Source organism: Mesoplodon densirostris, chromosome 11, assembly GCF_025265405.1.
Source record: "Mesoplodon densirostris isolate mMesDen1 chromosome 11, mMesDen1 primary haplotype, whole genome shotgun sequence".
In the NCBI taxonomy this organism is placed as follows: Eukaryota; Metazoa; Chordata; class Mammalia; order Artiodactyla; family Ziphiidae; genus Mesoplodon; species Mesoplodon densirostris.
In genome coordinates, this window is record NC_082671.1 from 102,620,238 (window position 1) to 102,644,632 (window position 24,395).

The following is a 24,395-nucleotide window of genomic DNA, read 5'->3' on the forward strand; positions in this document are numbered from 1 at the left end:
AACTAAATATAAGAGCATAGAATTCATGAAAGGGAGCCTTGGAAGATCCAAATCAACAGAAAGCCATGATCTGTTGTTTTTAATTTTAATTAATAAAACTGTTGGTACTATAATAGGAGATGTAAGAAGAGGATGAATGGAAATTTCTTAGTAAATTGAAACATTGCTTTATAGAATACCAAAAAGTATGTACCCCCCCCCAAGAAAAGTATGTATCAGCTTGAGCTATGCTGTGTACACTAACAGTTTTATTATTTACTATTTCCGCCTAACAATTTACTCTAAAACTCACGAGCTTAGAAACAGCTACGTTCTGTTCCTTAGGAGTCCTGTGGGCCAGGAATTTGGACAGAGCATATTGGGGATGGCTTATCTCTGCTACATAATGGCTGGGGCAACAGTTAGGAAGACTTTCAGGCTGTGAGAGACTCAACAGTTGGGGCCTGGAAACATCTGAAGGCTCATCGCTTACATATCTGATGACATGTAAGTCATCACTTACATGTCTGGTGACATGTAGGTCATCACTTACATGTCTGATGACATATAAGCCATCACTTACATGTCTGATGACATGTAAGTCATCACATGTTGGGATGACTGAAAGACTAGGACTGCAGATCTGAGCACCTGTAAACATGACTTTTTCATGTGGTTTGTCTTCCTCACATCATGGGAACTTTAAGGTAGTCAGACTTCTTACTTGGCAGCTCAGGGTTCCAAGGACAAGTGTCCTTGTGAGCAAGGCAGAAGCTGCATTGCTGTACATGACCTAGACTCAGAAATCAAATTACATCATTTCCACCATTCTCTACTAGTTGAAGAGTTACAAACCCACCTAAATTCAAAGGGGAGGGATGCAGACCCCACTTCTCAGTGAGAGGGTGACAAGGTCTCATTGAGGAAGAACATGTGGGCTGAAGGAGGAAGGGTAGCTATAATTGAGGCCATCTTTGGAAAATTCTGTCTGCCTCAGCGTAAAAGGGAAATTTAAGACCTTTTCACAGTGTCATTGTTGGTGTAGGATAGTACATTACGTTTAGATAAAAATATTTCTATGAATTATTTAATACTTATGACTAAATTGCTCCTATGTTGATATCCAGCTAATCAGCAACTTTGCTCTAATAAAAAGGATCTCTTTAAGTATTATTTGATTCAATGCCCTTTGATTTTTTTTTTCTTCTTAGCAGATTTTTTGCTTGTGTGGTGATAATGATATTTGAAAATCATGACTGAAGAGGTCTTAAGTAATTTATGACACCTTTAAAGATTAGATTGGAGCATCAGAATTTTGTCAGTGAGGAGAAACATCAGTAAGGCAATATAGTAACTCAAAATATATTTCTTCTAATTTAATTTTCAGAAGTTTTTTTTGATTGGGTATTGTTTTATTGTTTTGTTTTAAAAGGAAGAGTTGCTATTCAATAGATGAGTTAAGTCCCTTATGTTTACTGAGTTGTTACTGCTTAAAATATTGCAACATTGATAGAGTGCCGTCTTGAATCAGGAGAGAGAACAGGACACCAGTCAGTTATTTCAGTGTGATCTTTCTTAATATGTTTATTTGGGCTTCACATAGTCTATTTTTATCTATTTTTTCCACAGCAACAAATTTAAATTTCTTTTTATTGAATATTTCTGACTAAAATTTGAGTCAGCATTTCACCATTTGTGCTTTTAACAGCACTGTAACTATACAGTTACTTTTTTGGGTTTTTTTTTTGTCTACATTGTATGTAAATATAAGTTAAAAGTAAAATGTTTCTTCAACATTTTTTCTTTTAAAAGCCATTTCTAGGTAGTAGTGACTGTGTTAATCAAATATCAGGGAAACTAAAATTGGGAAAAGAAGTCCTAGCTACTTTGGAAGGACATTGGGTAAGTATTTTTATATTGTAGCTTTACAAAAAGAATTCTATTCTGTGGGAAAAAATTAAAAATCAAATTTTATAAGTTCACTTATCCCATTTCTAAAAGCACCAGTATTCAACATAAGTTTCAATTTAAAAAATATTTTGGTATTGCTCTGCATCAATAGTATTTAGTTTAATGTAATATTTGATCTTTCCAAAACTTTAAATCAGTAAAAGTAGCTAACACTTATATATCACTTACTATGTACTGCATTGTTTAAAAATGTTACTCATATTAACTCATTTAATATTTAGTATAATAACCCTATGAGATGAGCATTATTATTGTCCCCATTTTACAGAGGAGGACACTGAGGCACAGAGAGTTTAAATAATTTGTTCAAAGTAGTGAAGTAAGATTTCCGCCCAGGCACTCTGGCTCCAATGCCGTGCTTTTACACACAACAGTATACTGCCTCTCACCAGGAGAGGCATTTCCAATTAGGGTTATATTTCCTTTTGAGGACCATGGAAAAGATACAGTGATTTTTGAGAGCAATGGCTTTTATTTACTTCTCTGCTGACCTAAATTCATATTTATATAATTTTGTTAAGAGGAGCTTATTATGTTAATAAAAAGGATCATATCATGCTACTGCCAAATGCACTCTCACTGTAAACACCGGTATATGCTTTTTTCTGCATTATAATCAGAAAACGATGAGAAATATGATGAGAAAATGAAGATGGGCCTAGAGACTCAACTGTTAAGAGGCTACAATGCTCTGTTATTTTTTAAATTTACTTCTATCTGAATATCATTTGGAAAAAAAGATAAAACTATTTTTTAACATGAAATTTATAAGATTGTGCTACGATTTTTAATGCTAAGAAAGGCTGTTAGGTTTTTCTACATATATTGACTACGTAGATGGTCTACAGCATCCCTCATTGTAGCTATAGCAAACACTATGCTCTACTTTGACAATTCAGAGACAGTTGTTGAGGCTTTTTGCATGTAATTGTCTAAAATTTGTTTATTAAGTGAAACTTCTGAAATCTCACAAACTTCCTCTGCATTCAACCAAGTTTTTAAATGAAAAGTACTAGATATTTAATCTTAATGTTTTTATAAGAATGACAAGAGATTTGGGGCTTTTAGAAAAGTGCTAGTTATATTTGTTTTAAAAACGTGTTTCACTGTGGGATTGTCAGGAAGAAATTATTATTATATTACTAAACTACAAAATTCCATTTTAAATATAGATAATTCTCTACATTAATTTTTAATTTCTTTAAATATAGGATAGTGAAGTTTTTATTATTGACAAAAAGACTGATAATTCAGAGGTTTTCTGGAATCCAACACCAGACATTAAGCAGTGGAGATTAATAAGGCACACTGTAAAATTTGAAGAGCAAGGAGATTTTGAATCAGAGAAGTAAGTATACCACTTTTCAGCTCACTTCATGAAAATCAGAGTATTTTTTGTAATGCCTCAACAGTATGGTCACTTTTCTCTGTTTTTAATTCAGCAAAATAGTTCAACATTTGTGGGATGTGACAAGGTTTTGTTTTGGTGTATGTGAATGTCAAATAATTATAACACAAATCATGCTGCTCTTCTGCAGCTCTAAACTAAAACTTCCTATTTTTTCCTTTCTCTTCTTATCTGCTCCAGGGCTTATTTAAAAAAAAAAAAAAAGAGAGAGAGAGAAGAAGAAGAAGAAAAACTTCTTTGTTTGCATAAAATTGTGGGACTAACGATTCTTGGTTTTTATCTGGCAGCTGTTTTCTAACCTGGGTTAGGCATGTAGAACTTTAGGCGAAGTGGTACAAAATCTACTTCTGTTTTATTTTCTAAAATACAGAAATCACGCCACTGGATGTGCAGGCTTCTAGAGGACTTATATTAGTTGGGGACTAATTAAGGCCATAACTTATGTTCTTAAATCATGAAATTCTTCCTGGATCTCCTATACTTTCACACCAAAAATATTGTATACATATTGCCCAATCGTATTCTTCTATTTCTTTCCTTGTGTTAGGAGAAAGGGGTTGCTGTGTAAAAGACACTCTACTAGGTACTTTATACACATTATGCAGTTTAGTTCTCACTACATGTTTCCACATGCATATCATTCTCTTCACATGAGGATTCAAGTCTACGTGCACTTTCCTTCTATGCTCAAAATTGAGGTTTTCAAAGATGGAAGATTACGTACACACCAGTTCTAAAAATTCTGTTTCAGCTATAACCACGTGATGCTCTCCATCCAGAGTGAAACTTTGCCAAGGCATACGACAGTTTTTGAGATGTGGGTATAATTTAATGTATTTTAAAGATGAGGAAAATGAGTCTTAGACAAGATAAGTAACTTTAAGTTCACCAGCCAAGAACTGGCAGATCTAGGATTAAACCCAAGTCTATCTGATTCCCTGGCCTTTATTCTTTGAGCCCCACATGCTATCTTCCCAGATGGGTAGAATACACACATACATATATATATATATATATATATATATATATATATATATATTTTTTTTTTTTTTTTTTTTTTGCGGTACACTGGCCTCTCACTGTTGTGGCCTCTCCCATTGCGGAGCACAGGCTCCGTACGCGCAGGCTCAGTGGCCATGGCTCACGGGCCCAGCCGCTCCGCAGCATGTGGGATCTTCCCAGACGGGGGCACAAACCCGTGTCCCCTGCATTGGCAGGCGGACTCTCAACCACTGCGCCACCAGGGAAGCCCCTATATTTTTAAATATCTAGTAAAAAACTAAACTTTAGTAGGGGAAAAGATTTTACCTCAGTATTTTTTTTCTGCTAAATCAATGGTTCTCAACACTGGCTGCACATTAAAATGACCTGGGAAACATTTAAAAAAAAAAAAAAAAGCAATACTTGGGCCCACTCCCGGAGCTTCTGATTTTTTTTAATTCCCTGACAAATCCTACACCCAAGGTTGAGAATTATGGCAGTATACTTCTGAATCTTTGAGGCCAGTGGATCCTAAACAGTATGTACAAGAATCATCTGGGGAGCTTGTTAAAAATGTAGATTCTTGAGCCTTCATTACATTTCTACCATTGTGGGTCAGCACATTCACTTCCATATGTTTAAGAACCCATGTAATGAATTTCTCTGGCCAAGAAAAAAATTGCTCTCCACTGTCTCACTCTATTCAAGGCATCACTTTTTATATCTTGACTTGTTTCTAAGCATCCAAGCATAAGCTTTCTCAAAGCCAAAAACCCACATGGGCATCATTTTCTCTCAAGGGGAGTCAAGCCTATTCCATGCAGATTTGGTTTTCTGTTGTTTTTTTCAATATTATTTTTTCACATGTATTAGACTCTGGCAGCGGGTAACTCGAGCCATAAATGCCAAAGACCAAACAGAAGCTACTCAAGAAAAGTATGTTTTAGAAGAAGCTCAAAGACAAGCTGCCAGGGATCGGAAAACAAAAAATGAAGAATGGACTTGCAAGTTATTTGAACTTGACTCACTCACAGGAGAATGGCATTACAAGTTTGCAGAGTAAGTAATTAAAAATTATATTACAAACAGTATCTCATAGTTTTTTGCCTTCATTTCTACTTTTTTTTTATTGTTAGTATGAATAGTTTTTAAATTAAGCAGTATGTGTGAGATTTTACCCTTGATGTTCCATTCATTATAAATTAGAGTCCATGATAGTAGTTAGCCTATAAAATAAGCTGAGGATCAGAAGATTATATATGACATATCTTAATCTTACAGCTAAGTTTATAATTACCAATGAAAATCTAATCATAGAGTAGAAAGTTTTTTTTAAAGTTTCTGAGCATTTTGCTTAGTCATTAAACAAGTGGTCTTTTTTCATTTATGTAGTACTCGACCGTGGGATCCACTGAACGATATGATACAGTACGAAAAAGATGGTGTTATCCAGACCAAAGTGAAACATCGCACTCCAATGGTATGTAATAAAAAAGTAACTAGATCCTGCTCTGCATATGAATTTTTAAAATTCGTAGTATCTTTGGTTACCAACCTTTAAAATTTGGCTCCACAATTTAAAATTTCAGGTCAGAAAAATGATACAGTAGGCAGCTCCAAGCTATTGTGCCCCCAAAGAAGCATAAAAAATCAAGCAGAAACTGTCATAACCAAATTTTCCTGAACTCTGGAAAAGAGTCAGAGGTTTGCAGCAACTAAGTGAGAGCTGAATCAAGAATCAGGTGACTTCAAAGCAGCGAGAAGGCTTCATGGCATTTTTACTTGCTCTTGTCCTAATGCCTCCCTGGTGCAGTGGCAGTCTTGAAGGGTCCCCATATTCCCAGTGTGAGCCCTGGTTCCAGAGGAAGTAGAGTAGACCTTGTTAACAAATTGTTGTGTATGTCTTTTTTTAAAACATCTTTATTGGAGTATAATTGCTTTACAATGGTGTGTTAGTTTCTGCTGTATAACAGTGAATCAGCTATACATATACATAATCCCCATATCTCCTCCCACTTGCATCTCCCTCCCACCCTCCCTATCCCACCCCTCCAGGTGGACACAAAGCACCAAGCTGATCTCCCTGTGCTATGCAGCTGCTTCCCACTAGCTATCTATTTTACATTTGGTAGTATATATAAGTCCATTCCACTCTCTCACTTCGTCCCAGCTTACCCTTCCCCCAACCGGTGTCCTCAAGTCTGTTCTGTAGGTCTGCGTCTTTATTCCTGTCCTGCCCCTAGGTTCTTCAAAACCTTTTTTTTTTTTTTTTTTAAGATTCCATATATATGTGTTAGCATACGGTATTTGTTTTTCTCTTTCTGACTTACTTCACTCTGTATGACAGACTCTAGGTCCATCCACCTCACTACAAATAACTCTGTTTCGTTCCTTTTTATGGCTGAGTAATATTCCATTGTATATATGTACCACTTCTTCTTTATCCATTCATCTGTCGATGGGCATTTAGGTTGCTTCGATGACCTGGCTGTTGTAAATAGTGCTGCAATGAACATTGTGGTATATGTCTCTTTTTGAATTATGGTTTTCTCAGGGCATATGCCCAGTAGTGGGATTGCTGGGTCATATGGTAGTTCTATTTTTAGTTTTTTAAGGAACCTTCGTACTGTTCTCCATAGTGGCTGTATCAATTTACATTCCCACCAACAGTGAAAGAGGGTTCCCTTTTCTCCACACCCTCTCCAGCATTTATTGTTTGTAGATTTTTTGATAATGGCCATTCTGACCGGTGTGAGGTGATACCTCATTGTAGTTTTGATTTGCAATTCTCTAATGATTAGTGATTTTGAGCATTTTTTCATGTGTTTGTTGGCAATCTGTATATCTTCTTTGGAGAAATGTCTATTTAGGTCTTCTGCCCATTTTTTTTTTTTTTTCTTTTTGTGGTATGCGGGCCTCTCACTGTTGTGGCCTCTCCCGTTGCGGAGCACAGGCTCCGGATGCGCAGGCCCAGCGGCCATGGCTCACGGGCCCAGCCGCTCCGCGGCATATGGGATCCTCCCAGACCGGGGCACGAACCTGTATCCCCTGCATCGGCAGGCGGACTCTTAACCACTGCGCCACCAGGGAGGCCCTTCTGCCCATTTTTGGATTGGGTTATTTGTTTTTGTTTTTTGATATTGAGCTGCATGAGCTGCTTGTATATTTTGGAGATTAATCCTTTGTTGGTTGCTTTGTTTGTAAATATTTTCTTCCATCCTAAGGGTTGTCTGTTTGTCTTGTTTATGGTTTCCTTTGCTGTGCAAAATCTTTTAAGTTTCATTAGGTCCCGTTTGTTTATTTTTGTTTTTATTTCCATTTCTCTAGGAGATGGGTCAAAAAGGGTCTTGCTGTGATTTATGTCATGGAGTGTTCTTATGTTTTCCACTAGAGTTTTACAGTGTCTTGCCTTACGTTTAGGTCTTTAATCCATTTTGAGTTTATTTTTGTGTATGGTGTTAGGGAATATTCTATTTTCATTCTTTTACATTTAGCTGTCCAGTTTTCCCAGCACCACTTATTGAAGAGGCTGTCTTTTCTCCATTATATACTCTTGCCTCGTTTATCAAAGATAAGGTGATCATATGTGCTTGGGTTTATCTCTGGGCTTTCTATCCTGTTCCATTGATCTGTATTTCTGTTTTTGTGCCAGTACCATATTGTCTTAATTACTGTAGCTTTGTAGTATAGTCTGAAGTCAGAGAGCCTTATTCCTCCAGCTGCGTTTTTCTTTCTCAAGATTGCTTCGGCTATTCGGGGTCTTTTGTGTTTCCATACAAATTATGAACTTTTCTGTTCTAGTTCTGTGAAAAATGCCATTGGTAGTTTGATAGGGGTTGCCTTGAATCTGTAGATTGCTTTGGGTAGTATAGTCATTTTCACAATGTTGATTCTTCCAATCCAAGAACAAGGTATATCTCTCCATCTGTTTGTATCATCTTTAATTTCTTTCATCAGTGTCTTATAGTTTCTGCATACAGGTCTTTTGTCTCCTTAGGTAGGTTTATTCCTAGGTATTTTATTCTTTTTGTTGCAATGGTAAATGGGAGTGTTTCCTTATTTTCTCTTTCAGATTCTTCATCATTAGTGTATAGGAAAGCAAGAGATTTCTTGGCATTAATTTTGTATCCTGCTACTTTACCAAATTCATTAATTAGCTCTAGTAGTTTTCTGGTAACATCTTTAGGATCTTCTATGAATAGTATCATGTCATCTGCAAACAATGACAGCTTTACTTCTTTTCTTCCGATTTGGATTCCTTTTATATCTTTTTCTTCTCTGATTGCTGTGGCTAAAACTTCCACTGAGTAATAGTGGTGAGAGTGGAAAACCTTGTCTTGTTCCTGATCTTAGATGAAATGGTTTCAGTTTTTCGCCATTGAGAATAATGCGGGCTGTGGGTTTGTCATACATGGCCTTTATTATGTTGAGGTAAGTTCCCTCTATGCCTACTTTCTGGAGGGTTTTTATCATAAATGGGTGTTGAATTTTGTTGAAAGCTTTTTCTGCATCTATTGAGATGATCATATGGTTTTTCTCCTTCAATTTGTTAATGTGGTGTATCACATTGATTGATTTGCATGTATTGAAGAATCCTTGCATTCCTGGGATAAACCCCACTTGATCGTGGTGTATGAGCCTTTTAATGTGCTGTTGGATTCTGTTTGCTAGTATTTTATTGAGGATTTTTGCATCTATGTTCATCAGTGATATTGGCCTGTAGTTTTCTTTTTTTCTGGCATCGTTGTCTGGTTTTGGTATCAGGGTTATGGTGGCCTCATAGAATGAGTTTGGGAGTGTTCCTCTCTCTGCTATATTTTGGAAGAGTTTGAGGAGGATGGGTGTTAGCTCTTCTCTAAATGTTTGATAGAATTCACCTTTGAAGCCATCTGGTCCTGGGCTTTTGTTTGTTGGAAAATTTTTAATCACAGTTTCAATTTCAGTGCTTATGATTGGTCTGTTTGTATTTTCTACTTCTTCCTGGTTCAGTCTTGGATGGTTGTGCTTTCTTAACAATTTGTCCGTTTCTTCCAGGTTGTCCATTTTATTGGCATAGAGTTGCTTGTAGTAATCTCTCAGTATCCTTTGTATTTCTGCAGTGTCAGTTGTTACTTCTCCTTTTTCATTTCTAATTCTGTTGATTTGAATCTTCTCCCTTTTTTTCTTTTTTTTTTTTTGCGGTATGCGGGCCTCTCACTGTTGTGGCCTCTCCCGTTGCGGAGCACAGGCTCCGGACGCGCAGGCCCAGCGGCCATGGCTCACGGGCCCAGCAGCTCCGCGGCATATGGGATCCTCCCAGACCGGGGCACGAACCCGTATCCCCTGCATCGGCAGGCGGACTCTCAACCACTGCGCCACCAGGGAGGCCCCTCCCTTTTTTTCTTGATGTCTCTGGCTAATGATTTATCAATTTTGTTTATCTTCTCAAAGAACCAGCTTTTAGTTTTATTGATCTTTGCTATCGTTTCCTTCATTTCTTTTTCATTTATTTCTGATCTGATCTGTATGATTTCTTTCCTTCGGCTAACTTTGGAGTTTTTTTGTTCTTCTTTCTCTAATTGCTTTATGTGTAAGGTTAGGTTGTTTATTTGAGATGTTTCATATTTCTTAAGGTAGGGTTGTGTTGCTATAAACTTCCCTCTTAGAACTGCTTTTGCTCTATCCTATAGGTTTTGGGTCATCGTGTTTTTATTGTCATTTATTTCTAGGTATTTTTTTATTTCTTCTTTGATTTCTTCAGTGATCTCTTGGTTATTTAGTAGTGTGTTGTTTAGCCTGAATATCCTTGTATTTTTTACGGATGTTTTCCTGTAATTGATATCTAGTGTCATAACGTTGTGGTTGGAAAAGATACTTGATACAATTTCAATTTTCTTAAATTTACCAAGGCTTGATTTTTGAACCAAGATATGATCTATCCTGGAGAATGTTCCATGAGCACTTGAGAAAAATGTGTATTCTGTTGTTTCGGATGGAATGTCCTATAAATATCAATTAAGTCCATCTTGTTTAATGTATCATTTAAAGCTTGTGTTTCCTTATTTATTTTCATTTGGATGATCTGTCCATTGGTGAAAGTGGGGTGTTAGAGTCCCCTACTATGATTGTGTTACTGTCGTTATTCCCTTTTATGGCTGTTAGCATTTGCCTTATGTATTGAGGTGCTTCTATGTTGCATGCATAAATATTTACAATTGTTATATCTTCTTCTTGGACTGATCCCTTGATCATTATGTAGTGTCCTTCTTTGTCTCTTGTAATAGTCTTTATTTTAAAGTCTATTTTGTCTGATAAAAGAATTGCTACTCCAGCTTTCTTTTGATTTCCATTTGCATGGAATATCCTTTTCCATCCCCTCACTTTCAGTCTGTATGTGTCTCTAGGTCTGAAGTGGGTCCCTTGTAGACAGTATATATATGGGTCTTGTTTTTGTATCCATTCAGCCAGTCTGTATCTTTTGGTTGGAGCATTTAATCCATTTACATTGAAGGTAATTATCGATATATATATTCCTATTACCATTTTCTTAATTTTTTTCTGTTTGTTTTTGTAGGTATTTTCCTTGTCTTGTGTTTTATGCCTAGAAAAGGTCCTTTTGCATTTGTTGTAAAGCTGGTTTGGTGGTGCTGAATTCTCTTAGCTTTTGCTTGTCTATAAAGGTTTTGATTTCTCCGTCGAATCTGAATGAGATCCTTGCTGGGTAGAGGAATCTTGATTGTAGGTTTTCCCCTTTCATCACTTTAAACACGTCCTGCCACTCCCTTCTGGCTTGTAGAGTTTCTGCTGAGAAATCAGCTTTTAATCTTATGGGGATTCCCTTGTTTGTTATTTGTTGCTTTTCCCTTGCTGCTTTCAATATTTTTTCTTTGTATTTAATTTTTGATAGTTTGATTATTATGTGTCTTGGCCTGTTTCTCCTTGGATTTATCCTGTATGGGACTCTCTGCGCTTTCTGGACTTGAATGATTATTTCCTTACCCATATTAGGGAAGTTTTCAACTATAATCTCTTCAAATATTTTCTCAGTCCCTTTTTTTTCTCTTCTTCTCCTGGAACCCCTATAATTCGAATGTTGGTGTGTTTAATGTTGTCCCAGAGGTCTCTGAGACTGTCCTCAATTCTTTTCATTCTTTTTTCTTTTTTCTGCTCTGTGGTAGTTATTTCCACTATTTTATGTTCCAGGTCACTTATGCATTCTTCTGCCTCAGTTATTCTGCTATTGATTCCTTCTAGAGAATTTTTAATTTCATTTATTGTGTTATTCATCCTTGTTTATTTGCTCTTTAGTTCATCTAGGTCCTTGTTAAACGTTCTTTTATTTTCCGCATTCTATTTCCAGGATTTTGGATTATGTTTACTATCATTACTGTGAATTCTTTTTCAGGTAGACTGCTTATTTCCTCTTCAGTTGTTTGGTCTGGTGGGTTTTTACCTTGCTCCTTCATGTACTGTGTGTTTCTCTGTCTTTTCATTTTGCTTAGCTTACTGTGTTTGGGGTCTCCATTTTGCAGGCTGCAGGTTCGTAGTTCCCATTGTTTTTGGTGTCTGTTCCCAGTACGTAAGGTTGGTTCAGTGGGTTGTGTAGGCTTCCTGGTGGAGGGGACTGGTGCCTGTGTTCTGGTGGATGAAGCTGGATTTTGTCTTTCTGGTGGGCAGGACTACATCTGGTGGTGTGTTTTAGGGTGTCTGTGAACTTATGATTTTAGGCAGCCTCTCTACTAATGCATGTGTTTGTGTTCCCGTCTTGATAGTTGTTTGATATAGCATGTCCAGCACTGTAGCTTGCTGGTCATTGAGTGGAGCTGGGTCTTAGCGCTGATATGGAGATCTCTGGGAGAGTTTTCATCACTTGATATTATGTGGGGCCAGGAGGTCTCTGGGGGACCAATGTCCTGAACTCAGCTCTGCCACCTCAGAGGCTCAGCTCTGACACCTGGCCAGAGCACCAAGACCCTATCAGCCCCACGGCTCGGAAGAAAAGGGATAGGTAGATAGATAGATAGATAAATAAATAAATAAATAAATAAATAAAGTTATTTAAAAAAATATATTAAATATTTAAAAGTAATTTTAAAAAGAGAGAGAAAGAAAAGAGAGCAACCAAACCAAAAAACAGATCCTCCAATGATAACAAGTGCTGAAGACTACACTAAAAAACAAACAAACAAAAAACGGACAGTCAGAACCCTAGGACAAATGGCAAAAGAAAGCTATACAGACAATATCACACAAAGAAGCATACACATACACACTCACAAAAAGAGAAAAAGGAAAAAAAAAATATATATATATATAAGAAAATAAAACACAGAAGAGATCAATCAAATCAGTAAGCAAATCTACCAATGATTATAAGCTCTAAACACTAAACTAAGATAAACATAAAACCAGAAACAAATTAGATGCAGAAAGCAAACCCCAAGTCTACAGTTGCTCCCGAAGTCCACCGCCTCAATTTTGGGATGATTCGTTGCCTATTTAGGTATTCCACAGATGCAGGGTACATCAAGTTGATTGTGGAGATTTAATCTGTTGCTCCTGAGGCTGCTGGGAGAAATTTCCATTTCTCTTCTTTATTTGCACAGCTCCTGGGGTTCAGCTTTGGATTTGGCCCCGCCTCTGCATGTAGGTCGCTTGAGGGCATCTTTTGGGAAGTCTGTGATCTTCTGCCAGCGTTCCGTAGGTTTTCTATAGGAGTTGTTCCACATGTAGATGTAGTTTTGATGTATTTGTGGGGAGGAAGGTGATCTCCATGTCTTACTCCTTCACCATCTTGAAGGCGCCCCCAGCTTCAGTCTACTTGAAAGCAGTGGCCTATAACATCTCAGTGATGGCAGCGAGAGAAGAATCCTCTGAACTCTCCTCTCTGTAAAGGAGGACACCGTGCTGTGTGTCAGTGCAGCATATGGGGAAATCCATGGGTGGCATCATAGTGTCCTTTGTGACTCAGGGGTCTGTCTTTCAAGCCAAATAGCCATCATGCACAGCACCATGCTCTTCTGAAAATTCCTGCATCCAGGCTTCAAATGCAGAGCTCCATCAGAAGGCTTCTGAGTGCCCCCAAAGTCCTGCCTGGCTTCAGCCCCAATGACCTCTCCAGAAGTGGGAAGTGCCAGGAGCCGACCTCTCCATAAGGGGGGTGCACTGAGGTCGACCCCTCCAGAAAGTTGTGCGCAGGGCTGTGTATGTCTTTTGTAACCTGTCTGGGGGCTACCTGAAGGATTTATGCAGGGCGTGCATCTTTTTTTTTTTTTCTAACTCAGAGCTGAGCCAGAAAGGCTGCAGGCATTGCTTGAAAATAGTACAAGCCAAACTAACAACCTGCAGATACCTGGGGCAAAACACACAATAGGCCACGTAAGGCCCAGGAGAAAAAGCTAGGGAGAGATTCTTTGGGAAACTAGGACGTTGAAAAGCCCCATGTATACAGGAGAATCTAGAAAGCCATGAAAATGCCCAAAGCAAGATGCTTATGCTCAGAGAAGACCTGCAAAAACCCTCACCTTTCACCTTAAGCTAATTTCTAGGCTTGAAATGTTGAAGGAGTGCCCCTACACAGAGCCTGTCTGCTAAGACTAGGAGAGTTTGGGTTTGGGGTTTTTTTTTGTGTTTTTGTGTCTTGTTTGTTTAGCTACTGGTGTTCAAGGAAATCTATGTCAAAATACTAGCTAAACACAAGCTGAGGAACACAGGCTTCAGTGACCATGCACAACAAGGAGAAAAGTCTTTGCAAATATAGTTTGGGAAATTCACTGAACAGATGGAGTACAATAGCCTTCAACAATACAGAAAGCAGCACACCCTGGAGAAAGTGGAAAATCTGATTTCCAGAGTTACCACCTTATAATATTTAGATGTGTAGTTTTCAACAAAGAATTAAAAAGCATACATAGAGGGCTCCCCTGGTGGCGCAGTGGTTGAGAGTCCGCCTGCCGATGCAGGGGACACGGGTTTGTGCCCCGGTCTGGGAAGATCCCACATTCTGCGGAGCGGCTGGGACTGTGAGCCATGGCCGCTGAGCCTGTGCGTCCGGAGCCTGTGCTCTGCAACGGGAGAGGCCACAACAGTGAGAGGCCCACATACCGCAAAAAAAAAAAAAAAAAAAAAAAAGCATACATAGAAACAGGGAAATACAAACCCATTAAAAGGAACAATGTAAGTTGACAGAAACCATTCCCGATAAAGTCCAGATACCAGACTTACCAAAGACTTTAAAACAATTATCTTAAGTATGTTTAAAGAGTTAAAGAAAACAGGGACAAAGAACTAAAGGAGATCAAGAAAAAGGTATATAGACAAAATCAGAATATCAATAAAGAGAAATTATACAATGAAACCAAACAAATTCTGGAGCTCAAAAATACAATAACTGAAATGAAATATTCACTAAGATATTCAACAGCAGATTTGGAGAAGGTGGAATGCAAGAATCAGCTAACTCCGAGATTGGACAATTGAAATTATCTAGTCTGAGGAACAGAAAGAAAGGAATGAAGAAAGTGAACAGAGCCTAAGGGACCTATAGGGCACCATCAAGTGGATCATCATATACATTAAGGGAGTCCCAGAAAGAGAAGAAGAGAAAGAGGCAAAAGAATATTTAAAGAAGAAAGTCCACCAAATCCCCAAATTTAATGAGAGATATGAGTCTATAAATCCAAGAAGTTCAACAAACTCTTAAATAGGATAAACTCAAAGAGACCCCCACATCAAGACATTATAAGCAAACTGTCAAAAGTCAAAGACAAAAAGAATCTTGAAAGCAGCAAGAGAGAAGCAACTTGTCACATATAAGCGATCCTTGATAGGAATAATAGCCAATTTCTCACTAGAAACCATGGAGGCCAAAGGCATGAGATGACATATTTAAAGTGCTGGAAGAAAAAACTTGTCAAACAAGAATTCTATATACGGCAAAACTGTCCTTCAAAAATGAGGGAGAAATTAAGACATTTCCAGATGAGTGAGGTCATTTCCAGTAGACCTTCCATATAAGAAATGCTAAAATAGTCCTTCAGGTTGAAATGAAACTCAAACCTGTATGAAGAAATAAAGATTTTCAGTAGAGATAAATGGATGGGCAAATATAAAAGCCAGTGTTATTGTAGTTTTAGTTTACAACTACACTTCTTATTTTTTACAAAATTTGAAAGATTAAATGAATGAAAAATAATTATAAATCTATGTTATTGAGCATACGGTGCATAAAGATGTAATTTGTGACAACAAAAACATATAGGGAGGGACAATGGAGCTGTTTAGCAACCAAGTTTTTGTGTGCTATTGAAATTAAGTTGGTATCAATTCAAGCTAGATTGTAATAAATTTAGGCATAAATCTCATTCTCATGATAACCACAAAGAAAATATCTAAAACACATATACAAGAGGAAATAAGAAAGGAATCAAAACAATTCATTCCAAAATATACCAATTAAACACGAAAGTAGTAATGAAAAAAATGAAGGTCATAAAAAGGTATAGGACATACAGAAAACAGCAAAATGGCAGAATTTCTTCCTTATCAGTAATTACCTTAAGTGTAAATTGATTAAACTCTCTATTCAAAAGGCAGATTGGCAGAATGGATTAAGACAAACATGATCCAATTATATGCTGTCTACAAGAGATTCACTTTAGATCCAAAGACACAAATAGAGTAAAATGGAAGGACAGAAAAAGTTACTCCATGCAAATAGTAACCAAAAGAGAGCTGGGATGGCTATACTAATATTGGACAAAATAGACTTCAAGTCAGAAACTATTACAAGAGACAAAAAAAGACATTATGTATTGATAAAAGAGTCAGTTTATCACTATATATGTACCAATCTATGAAGCCCCAAAATGTATGATGCAAACATTGACCAAATGAAGGAAAAAATAGACCATTCTACAACAATAGATGAACACTTCAGTATCACTCTCAATAACGAATAGAACATCTAGATAGAAGATCAATAAGGAAACAGAAGTCTTGACCCACACAATAAACCAACTAATCCTAACAGATACATATATAGAATATTCTACCCAACAACAACAAATATACATTCTTCTCAAGTAAACATGGAACATTCTCCAGGATAGAACATATGTTAAGCCACATAACATATCTAAATAAATTTTTTAAAAATTAAAATCATGCACAGTATCTTTTCCAGCCACATTGGAATGAAGCTAGAAATCAATAACAGAAAGAAACTTGGGAAATTTACAAATATGTGGAAATTAAACAGGACACTCTAAACAACCAATGAATCAAAGAAGAAATCATAAGGGAAATTAGAAAACACTTAGATGAATGAAAAAAACAAAAACAAAAACCACAACATACCAAAACTTATAAGATGCAGCAAAGGCAGTGCTCAAAAGGAAATATACAGCTGTGAATACCTACATTAAAAAAGAAGAAAGACGTCCAGTCAATAACCTAACTTAACAATGAGGATCTAGAAAAAGAAGGGAAAAACTAAACCCAAAGCCAGCAGAAGGAAATTTGGAATGGAAATAAACAAAATAGAGAATAGAAAAACATAGAATCAATGAAACTAAAAGTTAGTTCTTTGAAAAGGTCAGCAAAGTTGACAAACATTTAGCTAGACTAAGAAAGAAAAACAGCAAGAAGACGAAAATAACTAAAAGGAGAAATGAAAGTGAGGACATTACTACTGACCTTACAGAAATAAAAAGGATTATAAGAGAATATTATGAATATTTGTATGCCAACAAATTAGGTAACCTAGATGAAATCGACAAATTTCTAGAAACACATATGTTACATAACCTTACTCAAAAAGAAATAGAAAATTTCAACAGACCTGTAACAAATGAAGAGATTGGACCAGTCATCAAAAACCTCCAAACAAAACAGATACATGGATAAAGAAGATATGGTGTATATACACAATGGAATACTACTTAGCCACAAGAAGAATGAAATAATGCCATTTGAAGCAACATGGATGGACCTAGAGATAATCCTATTAAGTGAAGTAAGTCAAACAGAGAAAGACAAATATCATATGATATCACTTATATGTGGAATCTGAAAAAATGATACCATTGACAGAGTTGTCGAGTCTACTCAATGGGAAAAGAAGAGCTTCTTTAACAAATGGTGCTGGATTTCCACACATAAAAGAATGAAGTTGGGGCTTCCCTGGTGGCGCAGTGGTTGAGAGTCCGCCTGCCGATGCAGGGGATACGGGTTCGTGCCCCGGTCCGGGAGGATCCCACATGCCGCGGAGCGGCTGGGCCCGTGAGCCATGGCCGCTGAGCCTGCGCGTCCGGAGCCTGTGCTCCGCAACGGGAGAGGCCACAACAGTGAGAGGCCCGCTTACCGCAAAAAAAAAAAAAAAGAATGAAGTTGGATCCCCTACCTCAAACCGTGTACAAAAATTAATTCCAAGGGGACCCACAGCCTGAAATAAGAGCTAAAACCATAAACCTCTTAGAAGAAAACAGGGATAAATCTTCATGACCCTTTATTTAGCACCGTATTCTTAGATATGACACTAAAGGTATGTGGCACAACAAGAAGAAATAGATAAATTGAACGTCATCAAAATTAAACACTTGTGTGTATCAAAGGACATTATCAAAGTGAAAGACAACATGAGAGAATATTTGCAGTCATTTATCTGGTAAGGGTTTAATATCCAGAATATCTACAGAACTCCTTACTGAACAACCAAAGACAAACATTCCAAGTAAAAAATGAACAAAGGGCTTGAATAGACATTTCTTCAGAGAAGATACACACATGTCCAACAAACACATGAAAAGATGCTCAGTATCATTAGTCATAAGGGAAATGCAAATCAAAACCACAAGGAGGTCAGGTACTACTTCACACCTACTAGAATGATAATAATTTTAAAAATAGAAAATAAGTGTTGGTGAGGATGTGGAGAAATTGAAACCCTCGTATATTGCTGGTGGGAATATAAAATGGTGCAGCTGCTGTGGAGAATGATTTGGTGGTTCCTCAAAAAGCTAAACACAGAATTGCCATATGATCCAGCAATTCCACTACAGAAGAATTGAAAACAGGGTCAGATGTATACTTGTACACCAGTGATCATTGCAGCATTATTCCCAGTGGCCAAAGTGTAGAAACAATTCAAGTGTCCATCAACAGATGGATAAAGAAAATGTGGTATATATTTACAGTGGACTATTATGCAGCCATGATAAGGAATGAAGTTCTGCTACATGCTACAACATGGATTAACTTTGAAAATATTATGCTAAGTGAAATAAGTGGAACACAAAAGGATAAATACTGTTTGATTCTACTTATATAAAATATCTAGAATAAGCAAATTCATAGAAAGATTAGAGGTTACTAGGGACTGAGGAGAGAAGCGAATAAGGAGTTATTGCTTAATTGTTACAGAGTCTGTCTTTGGGATAATGGATGTGTTTTGGAAGTAGTGGTGATGGTTGCAAAATATTATGAATGTATGTAATACAACTGAATTGTACACTTAAAATGGTTAAAATGGCAAAATTTATCTTGTGTGTGTGTATACATATACACACGTTATCACAATTTAGAAACTTTAAAAAATTTTTAAATTTTGTTTCTTCCTTTAACAACACTATCATGATAGAGACACATAGGGCATCCAAATTTCCTCCTAACAGTAGAGTTTACTGATCACATTAAACCTTTGTGTACCGACTCCCCTTCTCATTTTAGCTAACTTCTCACCAGGCTTTATCAATCTCCAGTTTGAACCTGTTCTAAGAATGTGGATTTGGATTCTAAATGTTAGAAAATCTTAAGTTTCCATGACTTGAAGTAGCAGGGCACAGTGTAGGCTGAATCTAGAACCTGGCTTTTTATTTACTTTCTGTAATAAAATTATACAAATTTTCATTTTAAGCCCATGAGTAAGATTTTGCAAAATTATTTCAAGGAATAGTTAACTGGGGATAATTCCTATTTAGAACAATAAACAGGTAAGAACAGAGTTAAAGACTTATGACCACTGGTTCCCTGTTTTTCTAAGCATGTAAATTACCTTGCCCTTCTGTTTCTAGTTTCTTCTCTTGCATTTGGTTTTTTTTCCCTAAGGAAAATTTAATCCTAATGGACGGTTAAATATACTTTTGAATTTTGTACATTTACTCAGATGTTTTCAGTAAGTTTAAATTATGCTCTGAAAAGATAATAACATCATTTCCATTTATTATAAGATGCTTTCTACATTATCCAGATATTATTAAAAGTAAGCAATCTAAATGATTTTATTGGAAACCCAACATCATTCACTGAGAATGTTTCTTATGTTGGGAACAAGATAAGTATGATCTTAAAAGAGCACTATTTTTAACATTCAACTAGATGCAGTTAGAAAAGCGAGGTATCTATATTCTTATTTGTGTGTGCATAAAAATGTCTCTTGAAGGATATACAAACTAATAGCATTGAGTACCTTTTTAGTGGGGGAGAGACTGGGTGGATATGGGTCAGGAGTGGGAAGGAAACTCTTCATTGTATATTTTCTTATACTCTTTGATGTTTGTGCCAAATTAATGTTTCTTATTAAAATTAAACAATTTGTATAAGTGTGTCATATTTGTTAAGTCTTAATTAGACTACTTCATCTTTTTTTTTATTTCTAAGTACTGTGCCCATGAACAGTTTTGACAGTTGTACAGCATTGTCTTTAATTACAAAATTCAGTGCAAATTCACATAATAGCATGATTTTTTTTTTCAGGTTAGTGTCCCAAAAATGAAACATAAGCCAACCAGGCAACAGAAGAAAGTGGCAAAAGGCTATTCCTCCCCAGAACCTGATATTCAGGACTCATCTGGAAGTGAAGGTAAAAATATTTATTGTAGACTATTGAGTATAAGAGTCTAAATTTTTAAAAGTATATTACTATACTATGTTTGATATAAGAAAATGGTTTTTCGTATTAACTCAAGGAGATTTGTAAGTTTTGGTGGGGGCAGGGATGATGTACAAGAAAAGCTATTTTAGATTATAAATTTCAAAACCAGGCCACAGGGTAAAGGCGTAGGAAATGAAAAAAGGGGAAACCTGCAAATCAAGAGCCACACTGCCGTGCTAGGTCTTATGCCTTGTTAGCTTCTGAAAAATTGTTGATGGTTTCCTAGATTCAACGCAGGCAGCAGTTCTTGAGTTTTGGTCTCAGTTCCATGCTTCAGAAAAGTGTTTTATTTTCATAATAAATTATTGTGGTGTTTAGAAGTCACAGAAGTAAAAATATAACTATATCAAATTATGAACTAAATTTACTAGTGTGCCATTCTTGTTGAAGTCAGATAATGTATAAACTGTCTTGAACTACACTGAGATATAGTCAAGGATTAAGGTAATGTCTGAGACATTATAAGAAAGTAAAGTTTTCTTAAAACCGTAGTCTCTACTAAGTTCACACTAAGCTGGGGAACTCAGGTTTACAGAGATAATACTAGAGGTGAATAAATGGTAAATGCTAAGAAACTAGTAGTTGACAAATAGTAAAGAGTTGAAAGCAAAGGGGGCTGAATTCAGCTTGAGGGAAGGTCCTTAGAGGAAAGGAACCCTGATGAATTATGAGGATTTCTAATGGTTTATAGCAATCTAGGCTTGAGGGATGCTGGTGAGTGGACAAGATACTGGAATAAAAGAGGAATAAAATGAATAAAGTTCTAAAAGTAGGAGTCACATGGTACTGTTGTGCTCAAAAGGAGTATTAGTTATACTGTTGTTCCCATTTCACAGAAGAGGAAAGTGAGACACGGGTTAACCTGCCCAAGGTCGTATACCCCATAAGGCAGTATATATATATATATATATATATATATATGTTATATATGCAGATATTTTGGCTCCTTAATTCATTCTCTTATCCACTCCACTATATTACCTATAATGTATCAGCTGACATTTACTGAGTATTTAATTTATTTAATTTAATTTAACTGGAGGTTAAACATACCTTCCTACAACCATGTGAAGTTTGAGTAGTATTATTAGCCCAAGTTTACAAATGAGAAAGCTGAGATCTGGAGAGAGGTTAAGCTCTGAACAAAAATGGAAAGGAAGGAATGGGTATGAGAAGGGATTTTAAAAAATACCATACACTTTGTTGGTTGACAATAAAAATTTGTAGAAGAGATATTAAAACCAATTGAAAAGGTTTAAAGTTTGGGTGACTATAGGAATAAAGGTAACATTAACAATTAATAAAAAACTGAAAAGGGAGCTTAAAAAGCTGACTTCTTCAGATGTAGGCAAATAGACAAGAGGCAGAAGAGAGTAATACCTCCCCCAAGTTAATATATGTATTTTTAAAGAAATATTTTTGTCTATTTTAATTGGTTAAAAAAATAAAGCTGATTCAATCCAAAATTTAACTAATTCGTGGTTACTTTAAATATATCTATAGTGTTCTAGTTTTGAAATGTGATTGAAACTTCAAAAATGCCAAGTATTAGGAGTAGTATGTTAGTCTCTAAGCCATAAAAATAATGCCTAGGAAAATTATTACATGAGAATCATTAATCTGAAATTTAGATTGTTTATAATTAAATATGTTCACTGTTTTCACCAAGTTTATTCTAAATGTCTTTTTAGCTCAATCAGTAAAACCAAGTGCAAGAAGAAAAAAAGGGATAGAACTGGGAGACATTCAAACTTCCATTGAATCTATAAAACAAACACAGGAAGAAATTAAAAGGTAATATATACGACAGTGACTATTCATTTGAGTCTAGAGGAGTTAAGAATCCTGTTATGTAGGAAATCATATGCAAACTTTACATTTTTATAACATTGCTAAGCTAAAATAGAACCTTTGTGTCTGTCACCTGATTACTGAAACTTAGGAAATTCCTTCAGCACTAAAATATTTGGGAGAGATGGGGAGGTTGTTTTGTCTCATCTGTGAGACTGGAATTGGAATCTCTTCATCTTACTGCTGTAGCATACTAGGAATGTAGCTGGGTTGAATGCGGAAGTGGGGTGGTTCCTGAGAAAGCCAGTCTCCTTTGTACATGGCTGATTTTAATTGGAATGCACCAGTTGTTAAAATATTGAAACACTTCCATAACAGTGGGCAAATAGCCACTCCCCTGAGACCTTCAAGTGTTCCCTGTGCACTCCCAGACCCATCCTCTCACTCACCTCTGCAAGATCCAGCAACTAACGGTCATAACACCTAGGGAAGTTCCTTGGGAGGGAAGGGGTCCTGATCCTGCTCCACTGGTAAGGCTAGCACGAGTTCAGATCGGTTGTCTCTTATTGCTATATCAGATGTTAAGTTTTTTTAATATTAGCCAACCTTCTTTTGTGTATTCAGCACTCAGCGCTAGATGTCGTGGAGGATTTTTTTTTAAGATATTTTTTTCTGTTCTTGGTGATCTGTGGCTTACATTTAATTGCTGTTTTCATCTACAGCCTCATTTCCTGCCATTCCTCTACACTTACCCATGCTCTAGTCCTATGAAACTCCTCACAGCTCCAGAATATACTGTGCTCTCCCGTCTTTGGGTCTTTACCCACACTGCATCCGCTTTTTAGATTGCCCTTCCTCCCACCTTGCCCCTCAAGAAAATCCCTGTTTATCCTCCAGAATATAACTCAAATGTCACCCTTTTTGTAACATTTCTAATCACTCTGCCCTGTAGTTATTAATCCTTCCACTTGGCTTGTATGGCTCCCTATACATAGCCTTTTTGAGTGCTTACTGCGCTACAGGGTTGCTAATTGTGTGTGTCTGTTTACCTCACTGCACCCTGCCCCACTTGGACCATGAGCTTCTTTAGAGCAGGCAGCGTGTCTTCTGCATCTTGGTATCATTAGCCCTTATATAAAGTGCTCGAGTTTCCTAACTTAATTATATTTATAAATTAACGAGCCTACTTGTTCATATTTGCCTCCTTTCTTTCTCTGTACTCGTAAAACACTTTAATAGAAGAAGTCAGAAAAAGAAAAACGTCTTCACTAATCAGCTCTTTTTAGCCAAAAGTGTTTTAGAGTGGCATGAGGATAATGTAAGCTCATTTTATGACTAAATTAACATTTTATTTTTGTTAGCATATGAAATGCCTACAGAGCATTCTTCAAGTTAGGAATGTCACAAAATTTGTTGTATTAATTATTTTTTTCCTGGTGAATTAAGGATTTTTCTCCAACTCTGCCTTTGTCTCCTAAAGAAAGATAAAAGAACCTTAGTGGGCCAACTAAGAAGCAAAATTTTTGTTTTAAAACCACTGTGATAACAAAGAAAGTGATATATTTTAAAGTCATCAAACTTTAAAAATTATGAGTAACACACATCATTAAGTAATATATTTAGTACAGTGCAGAGTATAGATTAGGCAAGACCTAATAGTGTTTCCACAAAGCATAATCAGCTCCCTGTTCAGGTGGTAGTAATTGATTGAACTTTATACAATTGAATTTTATACAATGAATTCTGTGACCATATATCAAATTGTGATTTCTTTGCTAACATTTTTGGTAAATAATTATTAAATTTATTGTTGCTTATTTTTGTAGAAATATTATGGCTCTTCGAAATCATTTAATTTCAAGCACACCTGCCACGGATTATTTTCTGCAACAAAAAGACTACTTCATCATTTTTCTCCTGATTTTGCTTCAAGTCATAATAAACTTCATGTTTAAGTAGAAGTTCTTTACCATTGAATCAATGAACTGGAATGATCATGTTTGGCCTGGGACCAATGTGGAAGTTGCTTTGGTCTTTATTAAAACATCACAATATTTCTAAAACAGAAAACCTTAGAAATATATGTAGAACTGTTGACTTTTCCTACCTTCTATCCTTAACCCTGAAATAAGAGCTATTCTATTTGGTTATTAAAGTGAACTATGTGTTAAGTGCCAGAACATTTCTAGCTTTTGTGAGAGTGTGTCTACATGTGAGTATAATAAATCCACATGTATATACAATTGTGTCTTATGTATACCTTACAGTAGTCTTTGTAGTCTGTGGTATGTTTGTGTTATGAAATATATAGCATTAATGTCATTCATAACAAAAATGCTAGCAATCTTATAAATA

The 24,395-nt window shown here is 36.3% G+C and overlaps 1 protein-coding gene across 4 annotated transcripts in view; it reads left to right on the forward strand.

Moving 5' to 3' along the window:
- Positions 1-24,001, forward strand: part of OSBPL8 (oxysterol binding protein like 8) — a 159,406-nt gene extending 135,405 nt beyond the window's left edge. For all 4 annotated transcript variants that reach the window (XM_060112295.1, XM_060112296.1, XM_060112298.1 and 1 more), the window contains 7 exons: positions 1,792-1,881; positions 3,162-3,298; positions 5,213-5,398; positions 5,732-5,819; positions 20,072-20,177; positions 21,941-22,043; positions 23,867-24,001. In XM_060112295.1, coding sequence (XP_059968278.1) covers positions 1,792-1,881; positions 3,162-3,298; positions 5,213-5,398; positions 5,732-5,819; positions 20,072-20,177; positions 21,941-22,043; positions 23,867-23,999 — 843 coding nt within the window. In that variant the 3' untranslated portion in view covers positions 24,000-24,001. The remainder of the gene's footprint in view (positions 1-1,791; positions 1,882-3,161; positions 3,299-5,212; positions 5,399-5,731; positions 5,820-20,071; positions 20,178-21,940; positions 22,044-23,866) is intronic.
- Positions 24,002-24,395: the final 394 nt, after the last annotated feature.